Source organism: Pelmatolapia mariae, linkage group LG14 (assembly GCF_036321145.2).
Source record: "Pelmatolapia mariae isolate MD_Pm_ZW linkage group LG14, Pm_UMD_F_2, whole genome shotgun sequence".
NCBI lineage: Eukaryota > Metazoa > Chordata > Actinopteri > Cichliformes > Cichlidae > Pelmatolapia > Pelmatolapia mariae.
The window spans coordinates 40882154-40898488 of NC_086239.1; the positions used below are offsets into that span (position 1 = coordinate 40882154).

General features: G+C 40.9%; 1 protein-coding gene across 2 annotated transcripts in view; it reads right to left on the reverse strand.

Moving 5' to 3' along the window:
• nyap2a (neuronal tyrosine-phosphorylated phosphoinositide-3-kinase adaptor 2a) overlaps positions 1–15582 on the reverse strand; it is a 47101-nt gene extending 31519 nt beyond the window's left edge. Inside the window, exons 1-5 of one of the 2 annotated variants that reach the window (XM_063493255.1) lie at positions 15116–15582; positions 12413–12532; positions 12042–12258; positions 10210–10520; positions 6566–7600 (exon numbers count right to left, since the gene is read on the reverse strand). In XM_063493255.1, the coding sequence (XP_063349325.1) occupies positions 6566–7600; positions 10210–10520; positions 12042–12244 (1549 nt within the window). In that variant the 5' untranslated portion in view covers positions 12245–12258; positions 12413–12532; positions 15116–15582. Of the gene's footprint in view, positions 1–6565; positions 7601–10209; positions 10521–12041; positions 12259–12412; positions 12533–12626; positions 12669–15115 lie in introns of those variants that run through there. The other variant, XM_063493256.1, reaches the window with a different exon arrangement.
• Between the last annotated feature and the right edge of the window lie 753 nt (positions 15583–16335).

Consider the following 16335-nt stretch of genomic DNA (forward strand, 5'->3'; position numbering starts at 1 on the left):
AACAAACTTGAGTACCACAAAGCAGTAAAATACTCAAAAGTACAGAGGTATGTGAACAATCATGGTTGTACATGGGATTTCAACCTTCCATACTCCTCACATATTGGTGGCGCATGGGAATGCATGATTGGAGTTGCAAGGAGGTTCCTGGACTCTATGCTAATGCACACAGATTGTTCCCATCTCACACACGAAGTACTCTGCACTCTACTGGCAGAAGTAATAGCTATTATTAACTCCAGGCCTGTAGTTCCTGTCTCTTCAGATGCAGACTCACTTGAAATACTTAGCCCGGCTATGCTCCTTACACAAAAGGCAAGCGCACCACCTCCACCTGGGAAGTTTACAGAGAAGGATCTCTACAAGCAGCAATGGCAGCAAGTCCAGCACCTAGCAGACCACTTCTGGAGACACTGGAAAACAGAGTATCTACACACACTCCAAGCTCGTCAGAAATGGTCATGTCCTAACATTGAGAAGGGTGACATTGTGCTGCGTTAGCATGGTTAGCTCGTTAATGCATTAGTGCCACCCAGCCCCACGCACGGAACGCTAATGCGCTAACTTGCTAACAGAGTGTTGCCGCGTTAATGCGGTTATGGCGTTGGCGTCATTTTAATGAGATTTACACTGACAGCACTAGTATTTTCATATTATGAAACTATTAATTTTGTGTTATTCAAATGTTGCATGAAAATGCATAGTAAACCACTGTGTTGGACTACTGCGCAGTGGCTGTGCTGCTCATGGTCAGTGTTATATCAAGTGTTCAATATTCCAAGTGAGAACCGTCCATGTCACAAGGTGAATTTTTTTTGACAGTAACTGCTGTTTTTTCCACTGTTAGCTGTCAGTAGGCATTAAAACTTTCTTTGAAGTGGAGCTCCAACACTTCGTAAATAAACTCTCATGAGGTGTGAGAATTTAATTAAACTGTTTATCAGAGAGAAAGTGTGATTTTTAAGACACTCTAACCAGATATTAGAAGGTACAATGTTAACTTATACTCAGTAGTAGTAGTTGTTGTTGTGGTCAGCTCTGGACTGCTGACCACAACAAACGGCAACAAGCCACAATAAACAGATCCAAAGTGAATCCTGGCCAGATGAGCTGTTACAAGAAATGATTTGCTCCAGATCTATGATCCTGATCTGGTTCTGATCCATTCTGCTATGCAAGTGGACTCTGATTCGGAACCAGTTTGTAGATCCATTACAGAGCCTACGGTACATCTGGGCCAGATCCGGTCCGGAGTAAATTTGCCATCTAGGAATATACAGTATACTGTGAGTGTGGGAAATGAAAATCAGGCAAGATTGTGAAGGTTTGCTGTGTGGCAGGCAGGATGAAGGACCAAATGCAGGACTCACGAGAAACCAAGGAGTGAAATAAAGAAGGCAGCTTTTATTGCGCTGTAAAAACTCGAACACCAAATACAAGGAACACAGCATAATAATTAGACGCTAGACAACTAAGAACTCAGGAAACTAGAAACAAAGAAGCTAGAAACTACGAACTGACGAGAAGCAACAATGGGAATGAGCATCACAGAGGGTGCACATAGCACTGAGGGAGTATTTAATGACGTGACAATGGACAGAAGAAAACACAGGGCTTAAACACACCAGGCAGTAACGAGGGAATGGGAAACAGGAGGGAAACACAGCTGGGACTCTGACATAACAAAACAGGGAGGAAGCAAAACTGAAACACAGGACACAAGAATTTCAAAGTAAAACAGGAAATATAAGACAGGCATGGAGACACCAACTAAACAAGGAGACACGGCAGACAGAGAAGACAGGGCGAACATGGAGCACAGAGACAAGAGTAACTAGATGTGGAACACACGGAGTGCAAAGTAACAGAAAACTAAGTACTATAAACTAAGACTATAACATAAACAGAAAACAATAATGAGAATCAAAACCATTAAATCCAACAAATCCAAGAATATAACTTCCACTAGAGGGCAGTACAACTACCTCCCCAAATAAATTAGTTGCCAACTGCCAGTAAAACAGAAGAGGACGAAGAAGAAATTACATAATACTCATGCTGTGAATAAAACAATGCAGCACCTAATAGCAAAGATAAACATTTTAAAAAGAAAGAAAAAGTCATCTGTCTGACCTGGGTCCTGGAGAAAACCCCAACCCAGATGAAGGCCCTAGCATGAGCTGTGGTCAGAAGAAAGCAAAGAAGGTAAACTGGGGACAAACCGAGCCAGTTCCACAATGCCTGGTGTGTGGGGGAAATTATCAATATGCCTTTTGTTTGTTGGTGTGCTGTGTGATTTTTCTAATGTGAAATATGTGATGCCCTAGCTGCACCATGGAGATATAGCAGTACCGAAGACTGAGATGTACTTCTTAAAGGGTAGCTGTTAAAAAATAAAACTCTATGCTATCAGTACACCCAGATAAAACTAACTAAATGTCTAATGCATTGGTAGGTTGTCTACCAGTACATTAGAAGATTTAGGTGCTGTAAATATGTAAAAAATTAAGATACTGTTAGCAGAAAATAACTATAGTCACTGTCTGTTGTTCATATATTCGGTTAATTTAATGCCATTATACCCAATACAATAGAATTAGACAATTAAAGTTTTAGCAGTGTTTTTCCAGTGCAGTTGAAGGTAAAATTGGCTAAATACATTCACTACTTTCCATTCAGCAGATCTGGGTAACAGTAGCTGTACTCACATATTTACAGTTAAAATGTATACACATTGGTTAAACCACATACACAACTGTATATGGTGTTTAAATATTGTAAATCAATGATATAGACATATCTATCTATAGTTAATCTGAGAAACTGGAAAAAAAAAACCATCTTGTGGACTTAACCTGAAGGTTCAATTTTGATTTTAATTGAGCTGAAGTAAACTGACTGTTGTCACCATGGCAACACAGTCTCCCTAGAGAGTCTCTCTGGAGACCGAATGAAGTAATGACAGCTTTGAGTATTCTCTCATATTTGACTACAAATGAGTGATTTTTTATTCTTAGTCGATTTATCAGATTCACCTGTCCTTATATTTATTTATTATACTCATTATATTTCTGAGCAGCTGACCCAAAGACCATTAGGGACCGAGGAGGCATTCAGGAAAGCTGGCGGGTGTTAGTGTAAATAAAGACGCACAAGCTAAACACTGTTTTTCTATCATCCTTTACAGTTTTAGAGTGGGAGATAAACTGGACACTTCAACGTGCTGAACTTAATTTGTATTAAATATAAAGTTGAACTGTTAAAGATGGGAAAGAGGTTAAAGGGAACCGGCGTATATGTGAATGAGCATCTCACCAAGAGAAATGCTGAAATTGCATGACAGGCAAGACTATTGAAGAAGGAAAGGCACATCCAAGATACCTGGACCAGGAACTGTAAGGTATTCATAAGACTTAATGGGACACCAGAACAAGCTAAAGTAATTGTTGTCAGAGACATTGCAGATCTTGAGAGATTTAAACAAAAGAAATAGAGTTCAGTGTAGAAAAGAATTGTGTTGCTGACTGTGATATGAACAATATCTGATAAGTGTGAGAAAAATAACTATGCATGTGAATGTGTGAACAAAAAAAAAAAAAAAAAAGGCAAAAAATGGAATATTTTGGATCTCATGATTATAAATTTTATGAGTTGGACAATAGTATTGATCCAGATATCCACCTCTATCAGAATGTTGATATGACATGTGAATATTATAATGGGGAAGAGTTGGATCCCAAGATAAAAGGTTTTTCATTAATCCACTTTAACAGTCGGAGTCTTTACAGTAATTTTTCTAAAATCAAAGCGTATCTTGATCAATTCCAAAATAAGTTTGCAGTAGTAGCAATTTCAGAAACATGGTTGAATGACGACAAAGAATTGCAAGATGGACTAGAGGGCTATGAAATGTTTTGGCAAAATAGGAAGAATAGAAGAGGAGGAGGTGTTGCTATGTTTGTTTTTTCGTATCTTAAATGTAAAGTTGTTAACAATATGACTGCTGTGATTGATAACTTGATGGAATGTTTAACCATTGAAATTCAGGTTGAAAGATCTAAAAACATATTAGTTAGCTGCATTTATCGTACACCTATAACATATAATATATGTTCTCCAACACGTATTGTAAAAAGAGGTAATGTAGTGATTGAGAATATTGAGAGCATAGTTAATGAATTTAATGATTACTTTGTTAATGTAGGTCCCAACTTGGCAAAAGAGATTTCTGTACCAGGAGGAAATGATGAAGTAGATTCTACTTCTTGTAAATGTAGCTCAATGTTTCTTGGTGGAGTCTGAGAGTGACATTGTAGAAGTGGTGAGTAAATTCAAGAGTAAAAAATCCATGGATTGTGACGACCTTGACATGTCGCTAATTAAAGAAGTTCTTCATAGTGTCCTTCAACCGTTAACATATATTTGTAACAAATCATTTCAAACTGGAATTTTTCCAGATAAAATGAAAATTGCCAAAGTGATCCCATTATATAAAACTGGTGATAAACAGATTGTGTCAAACTATAGACCGGTATCTTTACTGCCTCAATTTTCGAAGATTCTTGAAAAACTATTTGCAAACAAACTAGATTCTTTTATTGATAAATATGATTTATTGAATGATCATCAGTATGGGTTCAGAAGAAATCGCTCAACATCTCTAGCTGTGATGGAATTTATTGAAAATATTGCAACGGCTGTGGATGAAAAACAGTTTGGTGTGTTCATTGATTTACGTAAAGCCTTTGATACGATAGATCATTCTTTACTTTTACAGAAGTGTGAAAGGTATGGTTTAAGAGGTGTTGTACAATTTTGGTTAAATAGTTACTTGAATAATAGGTTCCAATATGTGAGTATTAATAACATGAAATCTAAACTTAGAAAAGTAACTTGTGGAGTTCCGCAAGGATCTGTTTTGGGACCTAAGTTATTTTTACTTTATATAAATGATATTTGTACAGCCAGTGATACTTTCAAATATGTGATGTTTGCTGATGATACAAACTTATTTTGCTCTGGAAAAGACATAAAGAAATTACTGAAAACAGTGGAAACAGAACTCATGAAGTTAAATAGATGGTTTGTATTTAATAAACTATCATTGAATGAAAGTAAAACAAAATTTATGTTATTTGGAGGTAGTAAAAGTAATATTAAAGTAAAATTGAATTTAAATAATGTTGAAATTGAAAGAGTAAATGAGACAAAATTTTTAGGAGTAATTATTGATGATAAACTTTGTTGGAAGCCCCACATAGAACATGTGAAACGGAAATTATCCAAGTCTATTTCTATTCTTTATAAAACAAGAGATTTTTTGAATAAGAACTGCCTTTATTGGGGAACACATACAAAACATATTTGGATTCAATATTTAAATTGCAAAAAAGAGCTATTAGAATAATAAATAAAGTTGCTTATAGGGAGTCCACCAACCAGTTTTTGTAGGATCATCTATGTTAAAATTCATGGACATTATATATTCTAAAACTTTAGAAATGATATATCGAGTGATGAAAAAGAATGTTCCAATTTGTATTTTAAGTATGTTTCAACTAAGAGATGGAAAATATGATTTGAGGGGGTCTTATAAGTTTGAAATACCTAAAGTGAGAACCAATGTTAAGTATAGATGTGTGTCAGTTTTGGGAGTGAAATTATGGAATGGACTTAATGATGAACTGAAGATGTGTTTTTCTTTGTCATTTTTCAGGAAGATTTTAAAAATTTGTATTATACAAGGTTATAGAAATTTGGTTTGTTAAAAATTTTGTGTTGATTTAATTTATTGATACTGTTATGTAATTTATTTATCAATGCTATTTACTTTCTTGGTTAAGGATTTGATTATTTCTATGGGGGTAAGGGATAGGATAATTATAAGCCACAAGGCTTCAGCCTATTCCTTTTGCGGTTACTGTTTGAGTACTTTTATGTAAAATTATAATCTGTTGTTGTTGTTGTTGACTGAAATAAAAATTTCAATTCAATTCAATTCAATATAATGAACATGGTTTGACTGGGTTTTGCTTTGTATTTGAGATAACAAACTGCAGTGTGTAATCAGTGTTACACAACAGTTTGCAAAACTGTTTAATATACTTTTCTTTCAGACGTGTGAATGAGGACCATTGGGTAATAGCAACCAGTCATCAACCTCTGGGACTAAAATTAAGCCAAGGCTCAAATCCCTAAACTTACAGTTCCTCATACATCCAGCAGGGGCTCCAGCAGTGAGTCAGCCCCCATAGATTTCCATGTTAAAACTTCACAGCAGAAACAAACATGTTTACAGCCAGACACACAAGCTGGTTTGGTCTCTGTGGATGATATCCCCCTACATAACAACTGTATGGTGGAGGGTTATTTGTCTCACCTGCTGAAATTGTATTAAGGTTTAAAGTTTGCATTGTTAAAGGAGTGGGCCATTATTGTGAATGTGACCTCAGGTTTACGTGCTCTGACTTGTAGTCCCCCAGCACCCCCAAAAACCAAACCTTGTCCTTGATGTGCATCAGGTATTATAATATGGTGTTGATGCAATACTCTGCAATTCTCTTACCTTCACCCTCCCTGCTCTTCCTCCCTCCTGACCCCCTCTTCATCACCTGTCTACCTGATGCAAACAGGTTGTTGAGTTCGTCTAGTGGACTTGTTGGAGTCTGTGACCTCACGGACATGTTCTGCATGGACCCATGTGTGGAGGAGGAGTTACTGAGTTTAGCCCCTCCTTCACCTGCCCTGTGTGAAGATGATGAAGATGAAGATGAAGAGCGAGGCATACTTCCTCCTGCCATCAGGGTGTCATACGGTGGTGGCCTCTTCAGGCTCAGAGGTGTTAGCGAGCGTCCCATGCTGACAGGAGATGGGCATGCTGACTGGCTGCGGGGGTAACCGTGACCACCGTGTGTGGTGCTGGATGACTTGTAAAGGCTGGAGGGGAGAGGTGGAGCTGAGGAGCGACCAGAAGATGTGATGGTGTGAGTGGAGGGCACGTCCCGGTCTCGTTCTTTGCGGTAGTGAGTGGAGCTCTGCGGCTGTTCAACACTGCCCGACTTGCTGTAGGAGACGTTTTCTAACATGGGGAGGCGTGTGACGTCCAAAGGGGTGAGGGGGGACTCATCTGAGTTTGGGGAGCACTGAGCGGGGGCAGGTGGGAAGATGAGCAGTGGTGGGCGGTGAGTCAGGAGATTTGGGAAAGGTGGAGGAATGTCACAGAGTGATCCGCGGGATGACCAAGCTTCAGGGTCAATGATGGCAGCATTCGTGTCCTGCAGAAAGTCTTCCAGCATTGGGTACTTCATCTCCTCGTACACCGATTCGTTCTGGTCGTCCTCCTCTGCTTCCTGACCTTTCAGCCCTCGCAGGATGTTTCCCACCATCTCAATGTAAACTGGCTCCTCATCGTCCGTGTCCCTGGATGCTGGACTCTGACTTTGGGATGAAGATTTGTCCCACTGCAAGGAAGACTTCTTGTTGCCATGGTTACGGATGTAGCACTCATCAAAGGAGGTGCTGAGCTGAGTGTTGGGATTCCTTTTGGGTTTAGGTGGAGGCATCTTCTTGGAGGCATCTTCAGAGTGCAGGAAACATTGAGCTGCAGACAGAGAGCGAACAACTGTCACAACACTTCTTCCATACCTTCTGAAAACTACAAATTCCTTAGAGAACTATTTAAACTTCAAATTCAAGGGCAGTCATTTTTTCAGTCATCTTAGCGACAGAAGAACTAGAATTACTTCAGACGGATACAATAAAAATATCTTCTGCTTTTCAATATAGTCTTAGGGATGGGAATTGATAAGAATTTAGCGAATCGGATTCCATTATCGATATTACTTCTTGGTTTTCATTGACTCCATTATGAGAGTCACCACCATCTCTGAGCAGCATATCAAAGACATTACATTCATGCACATGATTGACATGCTGTGGATGTTGGAGGTATTTCTGCTCTTTGTTGTGATCCGTGTCGGGGTCATTACTCAAAAAAGTCATTCTTAAAATTAATGCAGTACATAACTTAATTACTCCCAGGAGTAAGTAATTCTTTACACTACTGGTTACATTACTACTACTACTAATAATAATATGTTTTATTTAAAAACTGTCATGACTGTGTGCAGGCAGGAAGAGAGGACCCAAAATGCAGGACTCACGGAGGCAAACGTAACTCAAAATATTCAGCTTTATTGCTGGAAAGCAACTAAACAAAAAACTAATTAAACTGAGAATAAAAAACAAACTAAACAGGCAGGCAGGCTGGCAAACAGAACACACTGTGAAAGTGAGGGTACGACGCTACAACGAGCAGGGGAAGAGGCAGACACTAAACACAAGAGGTAAACAGAGCTAAGAAACAGCTGGGAGAAACAGCTGACGTGGATTAAACTGACGAGACACAGAACTTAACAGACACAGACTCATGAGCAGACATAATAACATCATGGACAGACAGAAGGAACACAGAAAAGTGGGACTAGGGCAGGCACAGAACAGAAACCTAACAACTTTTGTTTTAAATCCCAAAACACGCTGCGCCAAAAATTGGTCCACCCCAAGGATCGGGTCCCCCGACACAAACAGAGTAACATAGTGTACGCTGTTAAGTGCCAGGAGGATTGCCAGGATTTATACATTGGGGAAACCAAACAACCTCTGGCGAAGCGGATGGCACAACACAGAAGAGCCACCTCGTCAGGCCAGGACTCTGCAGTCTATTTACACCTACAGGCCAGTGGACACTCTTTCAATGATGAGGATGTACACATCCTGGACAGGGAGGAACGCTGGTTTGAGGGCGGAGTCAAGGAGGCCATTTACATGAAAAGGGAAAGACCATCTCTGAATCGAGGAGGGGGCCTAAGGGTACATCTGTCACCATCTTACAATGCTGTGATTGCAGCCATTCCCCAACTCTCTGTGAATGGGACTCATGGCCATTGATCAGTGGGCTTTGATCAGTGGTCATGAGAATTTGCATAATTAAGATTAAGGAACTGACCTCACAGCCCATTGTTCCTTCAGTGGGCTGGTTTCAGTCATTATGCAAATGTCCTGTTTATAAGATTGAAACCTGCAGTCAGCTGAGACTGAAGAAGTCACCTGGATGAGTGATGAAACATTTCTCCCACAAAACGCTACGTCCAGATGAACAGAATCAACTTTTGGAGTCTCATGATCACCATTTAGCAATATTAACCTATAGCTACAGCTACACACCAACAGAGATCTCTAAACTAAAGAGGACACACATATGATCTTTCTCTTAGTATTTAGGTAAGAACACAAAGCTGACAGCACAAAACAAAGATAAAAACCCTTATTGTCTATTATTACTATTATTGTCTTTACCTTACAATATAAAGCACATTGAGGCAACTGTTGTTGGGATTTGGCGCAATATAACTATATTAAAAAACAAAACAAATAACAGGTAGAAATGAAGGCTGCAGCCTGACTGCTCATCCGTTTGTTACCTGTTGAAGTTCAGTGGCAGCTGGCTTCACCGCAGCCCCAAAATAATGGCTCACTCGACCGCGGTGTTCTTCTGAGATCTGCATTCACTCAGCGTCACTCTGGCTCCTTGGTGAACTTTACCATGGAGCCACAGTGACAGACAACATTAGCATCTTGTCTGTGCAGGTGTTTGCAAAGAGCTGAGGTTGTGTTAGCAACACAGTGTAGCTGTTTCTGTCCTGGATGCAGTTTGCACTTTACCATCACGTTCATGTCCGTTTGTGCAATAAAAATCAAAGTTCTGTTCATATGCACGCTGTAAACTGCCCTATTATTTTCCTCCTCCTACAACTGAAATCACCTGATTATAGCGCAAGTGCAAGAATTGATCGGTGGGATCAAGAGACAAGCAGCCGAACAATTCCAAAGAATTCAACTACTAGGAACCGGTTCTTCTAGAGAACTGGTTCTCGATTCTGATCCCTACAGTGTCTTCATTTAAAGGTCTAAGAAAAGGCTTTACACACTTCTTTAATAATAAAGTCAGATGAAGTGAAACATTGAACCTCTCCTTATGAATAATGTCCATCTGAGGCCACGGCAGCATCCTCAACAACGCTACACAATAGGAGGTCATGAACAATGAGACCTTGCTGTGGCCATCACCTGAACATCAGTCCTGAACATGCAGATCTAATTTGGTGCCCAGATCTCCACCATGTGAGACACGTGGTTTTAATGACTCACCTTCAGCCTGTTCTAGCTTCTCTTTGGTGTCTTGGTGGTCTCTTCTTGTAACTCCACCCCCATCCACAGTTTCGGAGCTGCTGCTCAATTTGGTGTTGGGATCTCTCTTAGGTTTGGGTGGGGGTTGTTTGCGGCTGCTGCTGGAGTCATCTTCTCCTCCGCCCACTGAGTGGAGGGACTGGGATCTGACGGTGAAGCCCTGGCTGGCTGGGGGCAATCGGTCCTGTGGAGCTGGCATCGTCATGAAACCCATCCTGAAGTGTTTCCCAGAGTACGCCTCATCCGAGGCCGCGGCAACATCCTCACCAATCCTGGTTGCACCAAAGGGAGATCATGTTAGTGTGACTGTCCGATAACACAACAGCTTGTAAAACAAATACAAGACACTCGTAATGTTTCTGAAGTGGTGATGTGTTTAACTCTTATTTACATTTAAAATACTAAAAAAATGTCCTAAATATCTATCTATATATATCTATACACACACACACACACACACACACACACACACACACACACACACACACATACATATATATATATGTATATATATATATATGTATGTGTGTGTGTGTGTGTGTATATATATATATATATATCAGATGATTTTTGCAGATGTATGTTTCTTATTGTGGAAAAATAAAAGTTCTTTCTATATCATTTATTATCCAGTTTACCATTGTAAGGAGCTTGAAAAGTGACTGGAATTCTTTACATTTTGTGATGTAGATGAGATGTTTCACCTCTCATCCCAGAAGCTTCTTCAAGTTTAAAACCAAATGCGGAGAGGCCCAGGTATTTAATCCATAGTGGGGATTGTCCTTTAACCCACTGTTGATCATTTGCCTCATCACATGAGCCAACGTGTGAACAGTGTGGGTCATTATCACCAGAGGTTTTGGGTGAAACCACTGTGACACCCTATCTCGTGACAAATTGAAATGACCTGCCTCATCCTGTTATGACCCACTGAGATCACCTGACACAAGATGTAAGTGGGGTTTGATGCACCTTGGAAGGGATATGAAAACTGCATTGTAGATGGCAGACAGCTGGTGTGGTAAGCCCAACCCTCTGTTCAAAGATGGTCTTTCACAGTGGACATAGATGCTTCGTTCAAACCATCTGTCTTCTCTGTCCAACATGTGCACACTGGCATTCTCAAAGAGTGACCTTTGACCTTTAGATGCAGATGAACAGCTGAGTCTTGGTCTGTCGAGGTGGCTCTTCTATGTTGTGCATTTATGAAGGGGCTGTTTGGTGTCTCCAGTGTAGAGGTCTGAGCTCTCCTTGCTGCACAGCGACACTACGTTGTTTAGTTTGTATCTGAGTGTGTGGTTGGGTCTGAAGGACACTAGGACGTCGTGGTGGGGAAGACTCTCCTGAGTTTTTCTGATAAACCCGCTACACGAGGGACGATGATGATGATCTGTTTGTCTTTCTGATTCTCCCTCGTTGGTGTCTGACCTTCTTTAATGATTTGATGGAGGCTCATCAAACGATATGTTTCAAGGGCTTCCTTTACACTGTGTTCCTTTTCTTTCCCTTCTGCCTTAAAGGAAACGTTTTCTGCCCAGTCTTGAAGGGTCCTGATTACTCAGTCCTACATCTTTATGAAACTTAAAGAAGTCCAGTTGGTTTCAAGCTCCTTAGATTAGCATCACCTGGATGACTGAGAACCTACACAGACATCCAGTTTACCAGAAGTATACCATATCTAAGCCCATATGAGGTCTGTGTGCTTAAGAAAAGATCTGGAGAGTTTTCTATTGCGGTTTAGATGAGTTTACAGGAAACAACATGGTCTCGTTTTAAGGTTTGATGCTTTCTACCTCTTGATGCTTTCTTCCTGCCGTCTTTTTTTCTGGTGTTTTTCATGCAGGTAGGTCCAATTGGTCTGGTTGCGAATGCGGTCGCTCTCTCTAGCAATGTCGGAGGCGTTTTGGATCACCAGACCATCGTATATTCGAAGTCCACTGTCCTCCACGTATTGGAAAAACCTCCTAAATGAAGATCCCTCCTCCTGTGATGTCATGACTCCCTAATGACCTGAGAGGAAGAGCAGAGAAAATCAGTTCAGTGTGTTTGTTCCTGTTGGCAGTGCAGATCATGTTTGAATGGTGCAGGGTCACCGGTTAGATCAAAGGTCAGTCATCATTCTGAGTGTAAGCCAAAGATTCTTAGTATAACTCAAGAATTCCACCTTAAGACTGGTTAAAAGCTGGAAAGCACCCACGCTGGCTCGTGTAACATCTGCTCACATCTTGTTCAGTTCAACCAGGAAGCCTCAGAGCAGAAGCAAGACAGTTCAGGTGATGTTAGCCTGCCCACAAAAAAACAACACATTTCTGGATTATTGTGACTGATTTCTGTTTTAGTCATCTCTCTTCTGCACAGCTAGGTCTTTGGATTCCCACCTGTGAATGTCCTGACACCGGGGAATGCTGATGATGTAGTCCTCTGTGAGGTGTCGTGCACAAACAATAAAATAAACAGCTGTTTATTCGTAACGAAGAATCGTTTTTTGCGATTTTATTAATGTATACATTTTTCCTTGAACTTATTGCTTGTTGATCTCTGCCTTGACATGCAACAGTATTTGCGATTAATGATTATAGGTTGTGTGACGTTGACCATGCGAGTAGGTTGTGTGGGTAAGCTGCAACACACTGGGATTAATAAAGCTATCTGGATCTGAACAGCAGCAACATCATTAGCAGTGACTTTTAGCTCTAATCGTTCAGATCAGAGATCAGTGTTTTTTATTTTCAATTACAGAGTGAGAGTTCACTGTCGACAAACACGTGTTCTTGTCTCTGCTTCATTTCATTTCAACCAGCCAAGAAGGTTTTATATCATCTTTGAAATGTAATAATTATGTTCTTCTACTTAAAACCTGTCTGTTTTTAGCAAGTTTGATTTGATATTCACTTTTATTCTTGTGTAATTAGTGCCATTGACCTGTTAGCATATTCAGTACTTTGTTAATGGTCTTATCTTTGTCATGATCCTGGGTCAATTTGACCCAGCGTTTTGTGTTTCCTTTTGGTATCACCTTGTGTTTTGTGTTAATTCTGATTTTGTATTAGTTCTTAGGTTTGGTTCTTGTGTTTAGTGCTTCAGTGTTTATCAGCCCTACCTGTGTCTTTCCTCTGTGCTCTGTTCGTGTCCCAGAGTTTGTGTTGTAAAACAGTCTGTGTGTTTCCTGTTTTACTTTGAAGGTTTGTGTCTCTGCCTGTGTTCCTCGTTGCGTCGTCTGCATTACTCTGTGTAACTCAGTGTTAATCAGCGTTTCTCTGCCCTGCTTTCTCCGTGTCATTTCCGTGTGTCTTCCGGTGTCCTTAGGTCCCCAGCCGTGACAATATTATTCATGTTTTAACCTGCTGTTTTATTGTGAAGCACTTTGGTATACCGTTGGTTTTTAAATGTGCTATATAAATAAAGTTGTATTGTATTGTATTGTATGAATTTATTAAAGTAATCATCTGAATATGAGGAACGTGGCTCACTTTTATTCATCTTCATCATGAAGGCTTCATGTTTGTTTTCTCTGACTTTTAAATAAAGTACTGCTTTGAATTCATCTCACCATATTGATCCCCTCCCCCACCTCTCTGTTTCTCAGCATCCATCTAAAAATGGAACAGGGAGTCAGCTGGCAGTAACCTAGCAACAGCAGCATCTCTCACAGGAGAATGATGTAATGCATCCTGTAAGCGGGCGAGAGAGGAGACACGAGGAGAGGATGAGGGGAAAGATTCAGATTTGCTACTCAGGGTCTCCCCTTTAGGATCTGTCAAGGTGGAGCTGCTTCACACTCTGAGTTGTAGCAGCCTCCTGAGAGGTTTACTGACTACTCAGTCCTTTACACCACCACCCACATTAACGCATACAGCTTCATTACAGATTCTGACCCACCACACACTCCTTCTGGCTCACAGGTTAACGTAACCAGCATGTGTTTGTTGGAGGAAACAGGAATACCAGGTTCCTCACAGCAGGAAGCTCAAAACAGGAACTTTCCTGCTGTCAGATGGTAGTGAAGTCATGTTACCTACAGTACAACAGACACTGTTCAGCACTGAGTGGTTTTAGTTGATAACGGTGCTGCTCCACCTATTGATTTCTGTGGGAACACCACCCTGAAGGTTGAGTTTATTCCAGTTTTTTATTTTATAGCCTCTATCCACTAATTCTGTCTAAAGCACCCATCCATCCATCCATCCATCCATCCATCTGTCCATCTGTCCATCCATTAACATATATGTATCCATCCATCCACGCATTATCCTAACTCCTTAGCCTACTTTGGAACGTGGGGTGGTGCCTATTTCAGTATAGGTGGGGTACACCTGGACAGGTCAGTAGTCCATCACTGGTGAAGCACAGTGATGTATCCACAGCAAGAATAACTGCTTAATGAGCAACTCTCTGATAGTGGGAGAAAACAGGGGCAAGAATGTGATAAGTATGTCTTTGACTGTATCTCTTTGACTTAGGCATGAACCTTCACACACACACACACACACACACACACACACACACACACACACACACACACACACACACACACACACACACACACGTTTTACACAGAATCACTTCCAATCTGAACTTTGACCTTGTCTTCTTAGCTGTGTTCACCTTTGTTTTTACACTGTTTACTCATGACTGACAGACATCCCCTTCAAAATAAAAGCAAATCAAATGAAGTTTTCCCTTACTCTAACATGGCAGCCATATTGAAGTGAAATGCTGCCGTTTCAGGTTTCACTGAAAGGCGAGAAGGATGTGAAGAAACTGGATATTTTGAACACTGTCAGTGGGAACAGCAGCAGCTCGGAGACAAGCAGAAACACCAAAGAGATGAAGGAAGACGACACTGAAGCTGAATGAGGAGCCTTACCTGATGACCAGCAAGGACTCAGACTCCCTCTTCCTCCCACTCTCCCTCCTTCCCTGATTCGATCCTATTTCCTTCCCTGCTTCCTATTATTTTTTCCTTGTTTCAGTCCTCCTTTCTTTCCCCCTTTTGGTCCTCGACTCCTTCCTTCCCTCCTTCAGTCCTCCCTCTGCAGGAACAAAGATGGAGTGATGAGGCTTCTGTTGTCCTCTCAGATCTCTGCAGCTCAGAGGAAATGACAGATTTTTTTGTCTGCAGCGACGTTAATCCAGATCCACCCTTCAATGCCGCTTTCCTCCTCCGTCCTTCCTTTCCTTCCTCTTCGCCTTTCTTCATTCATATATCCTTACAGTTGTAATAACCACCACTCAAATGCACACACACACACACACACACACACAGTCACACTCACACACCCTTCACCCTCACACACACACATCCCTGACGATGGTCGCCACAAGAAACGAGAGGCTGAAACCACGGCAACCTGACAGCATCCTTACCCTGCTGGCTCCTCCCCCTATTGCTGAAGGGTGGGTGGGTGGGGGTGGGGGGTAAGGAGGGTGAAGAAGAATGATGAGAGAGAGAGCAGCGTGTTTTTATGTGTAAATGTGTGTGTTTGTGTGTGTGTGTGTGAGAGAGATAGATGTTATCACACAATACTTTATCACAATTGTGTGATGTCACAGCTCCCACATTTACTGACACCTTTCACTGGGAGCAGGAAGTGTCCACAAAATAGTATAAAACACAAAATAAAAGCCCATAACAGGAGATACTAAACAAACAAACAAACAAAAACCAGAAAGGACCTACAAGTCTGGATCAGGTAGGCAGCACTTAAGGCTTGGCTCCATTTTTCAGACTGCTTTGTTCTACATGAACCCCTCCATCATCACCCAAAGGTCCAAAACACATAAAACCTGTGTCTTTATATATCATGTACCACCTTCTCACTACTAGAACCAGAACCTCTTCATTTAGTGTTCAGTGTCTGCTGAGTCTGTTTTCCTCCACATCTGAAACATGACTTCAAGTGTGCAAACATCACCTCAGAGAGAGTCAGGTGCAAGGAAATCAGGAGCCACTGTGTTTGTCGCTGTCACGTTCATGAAATATTACAACATGACAGAAAAAAGCACCGAACAAAAGAAACAGAATAGATCCTCTTGCATTTCCTGGCTCCTTATTTCCTTCTTATTCCTTTTTTTCAGGTGGCTTCC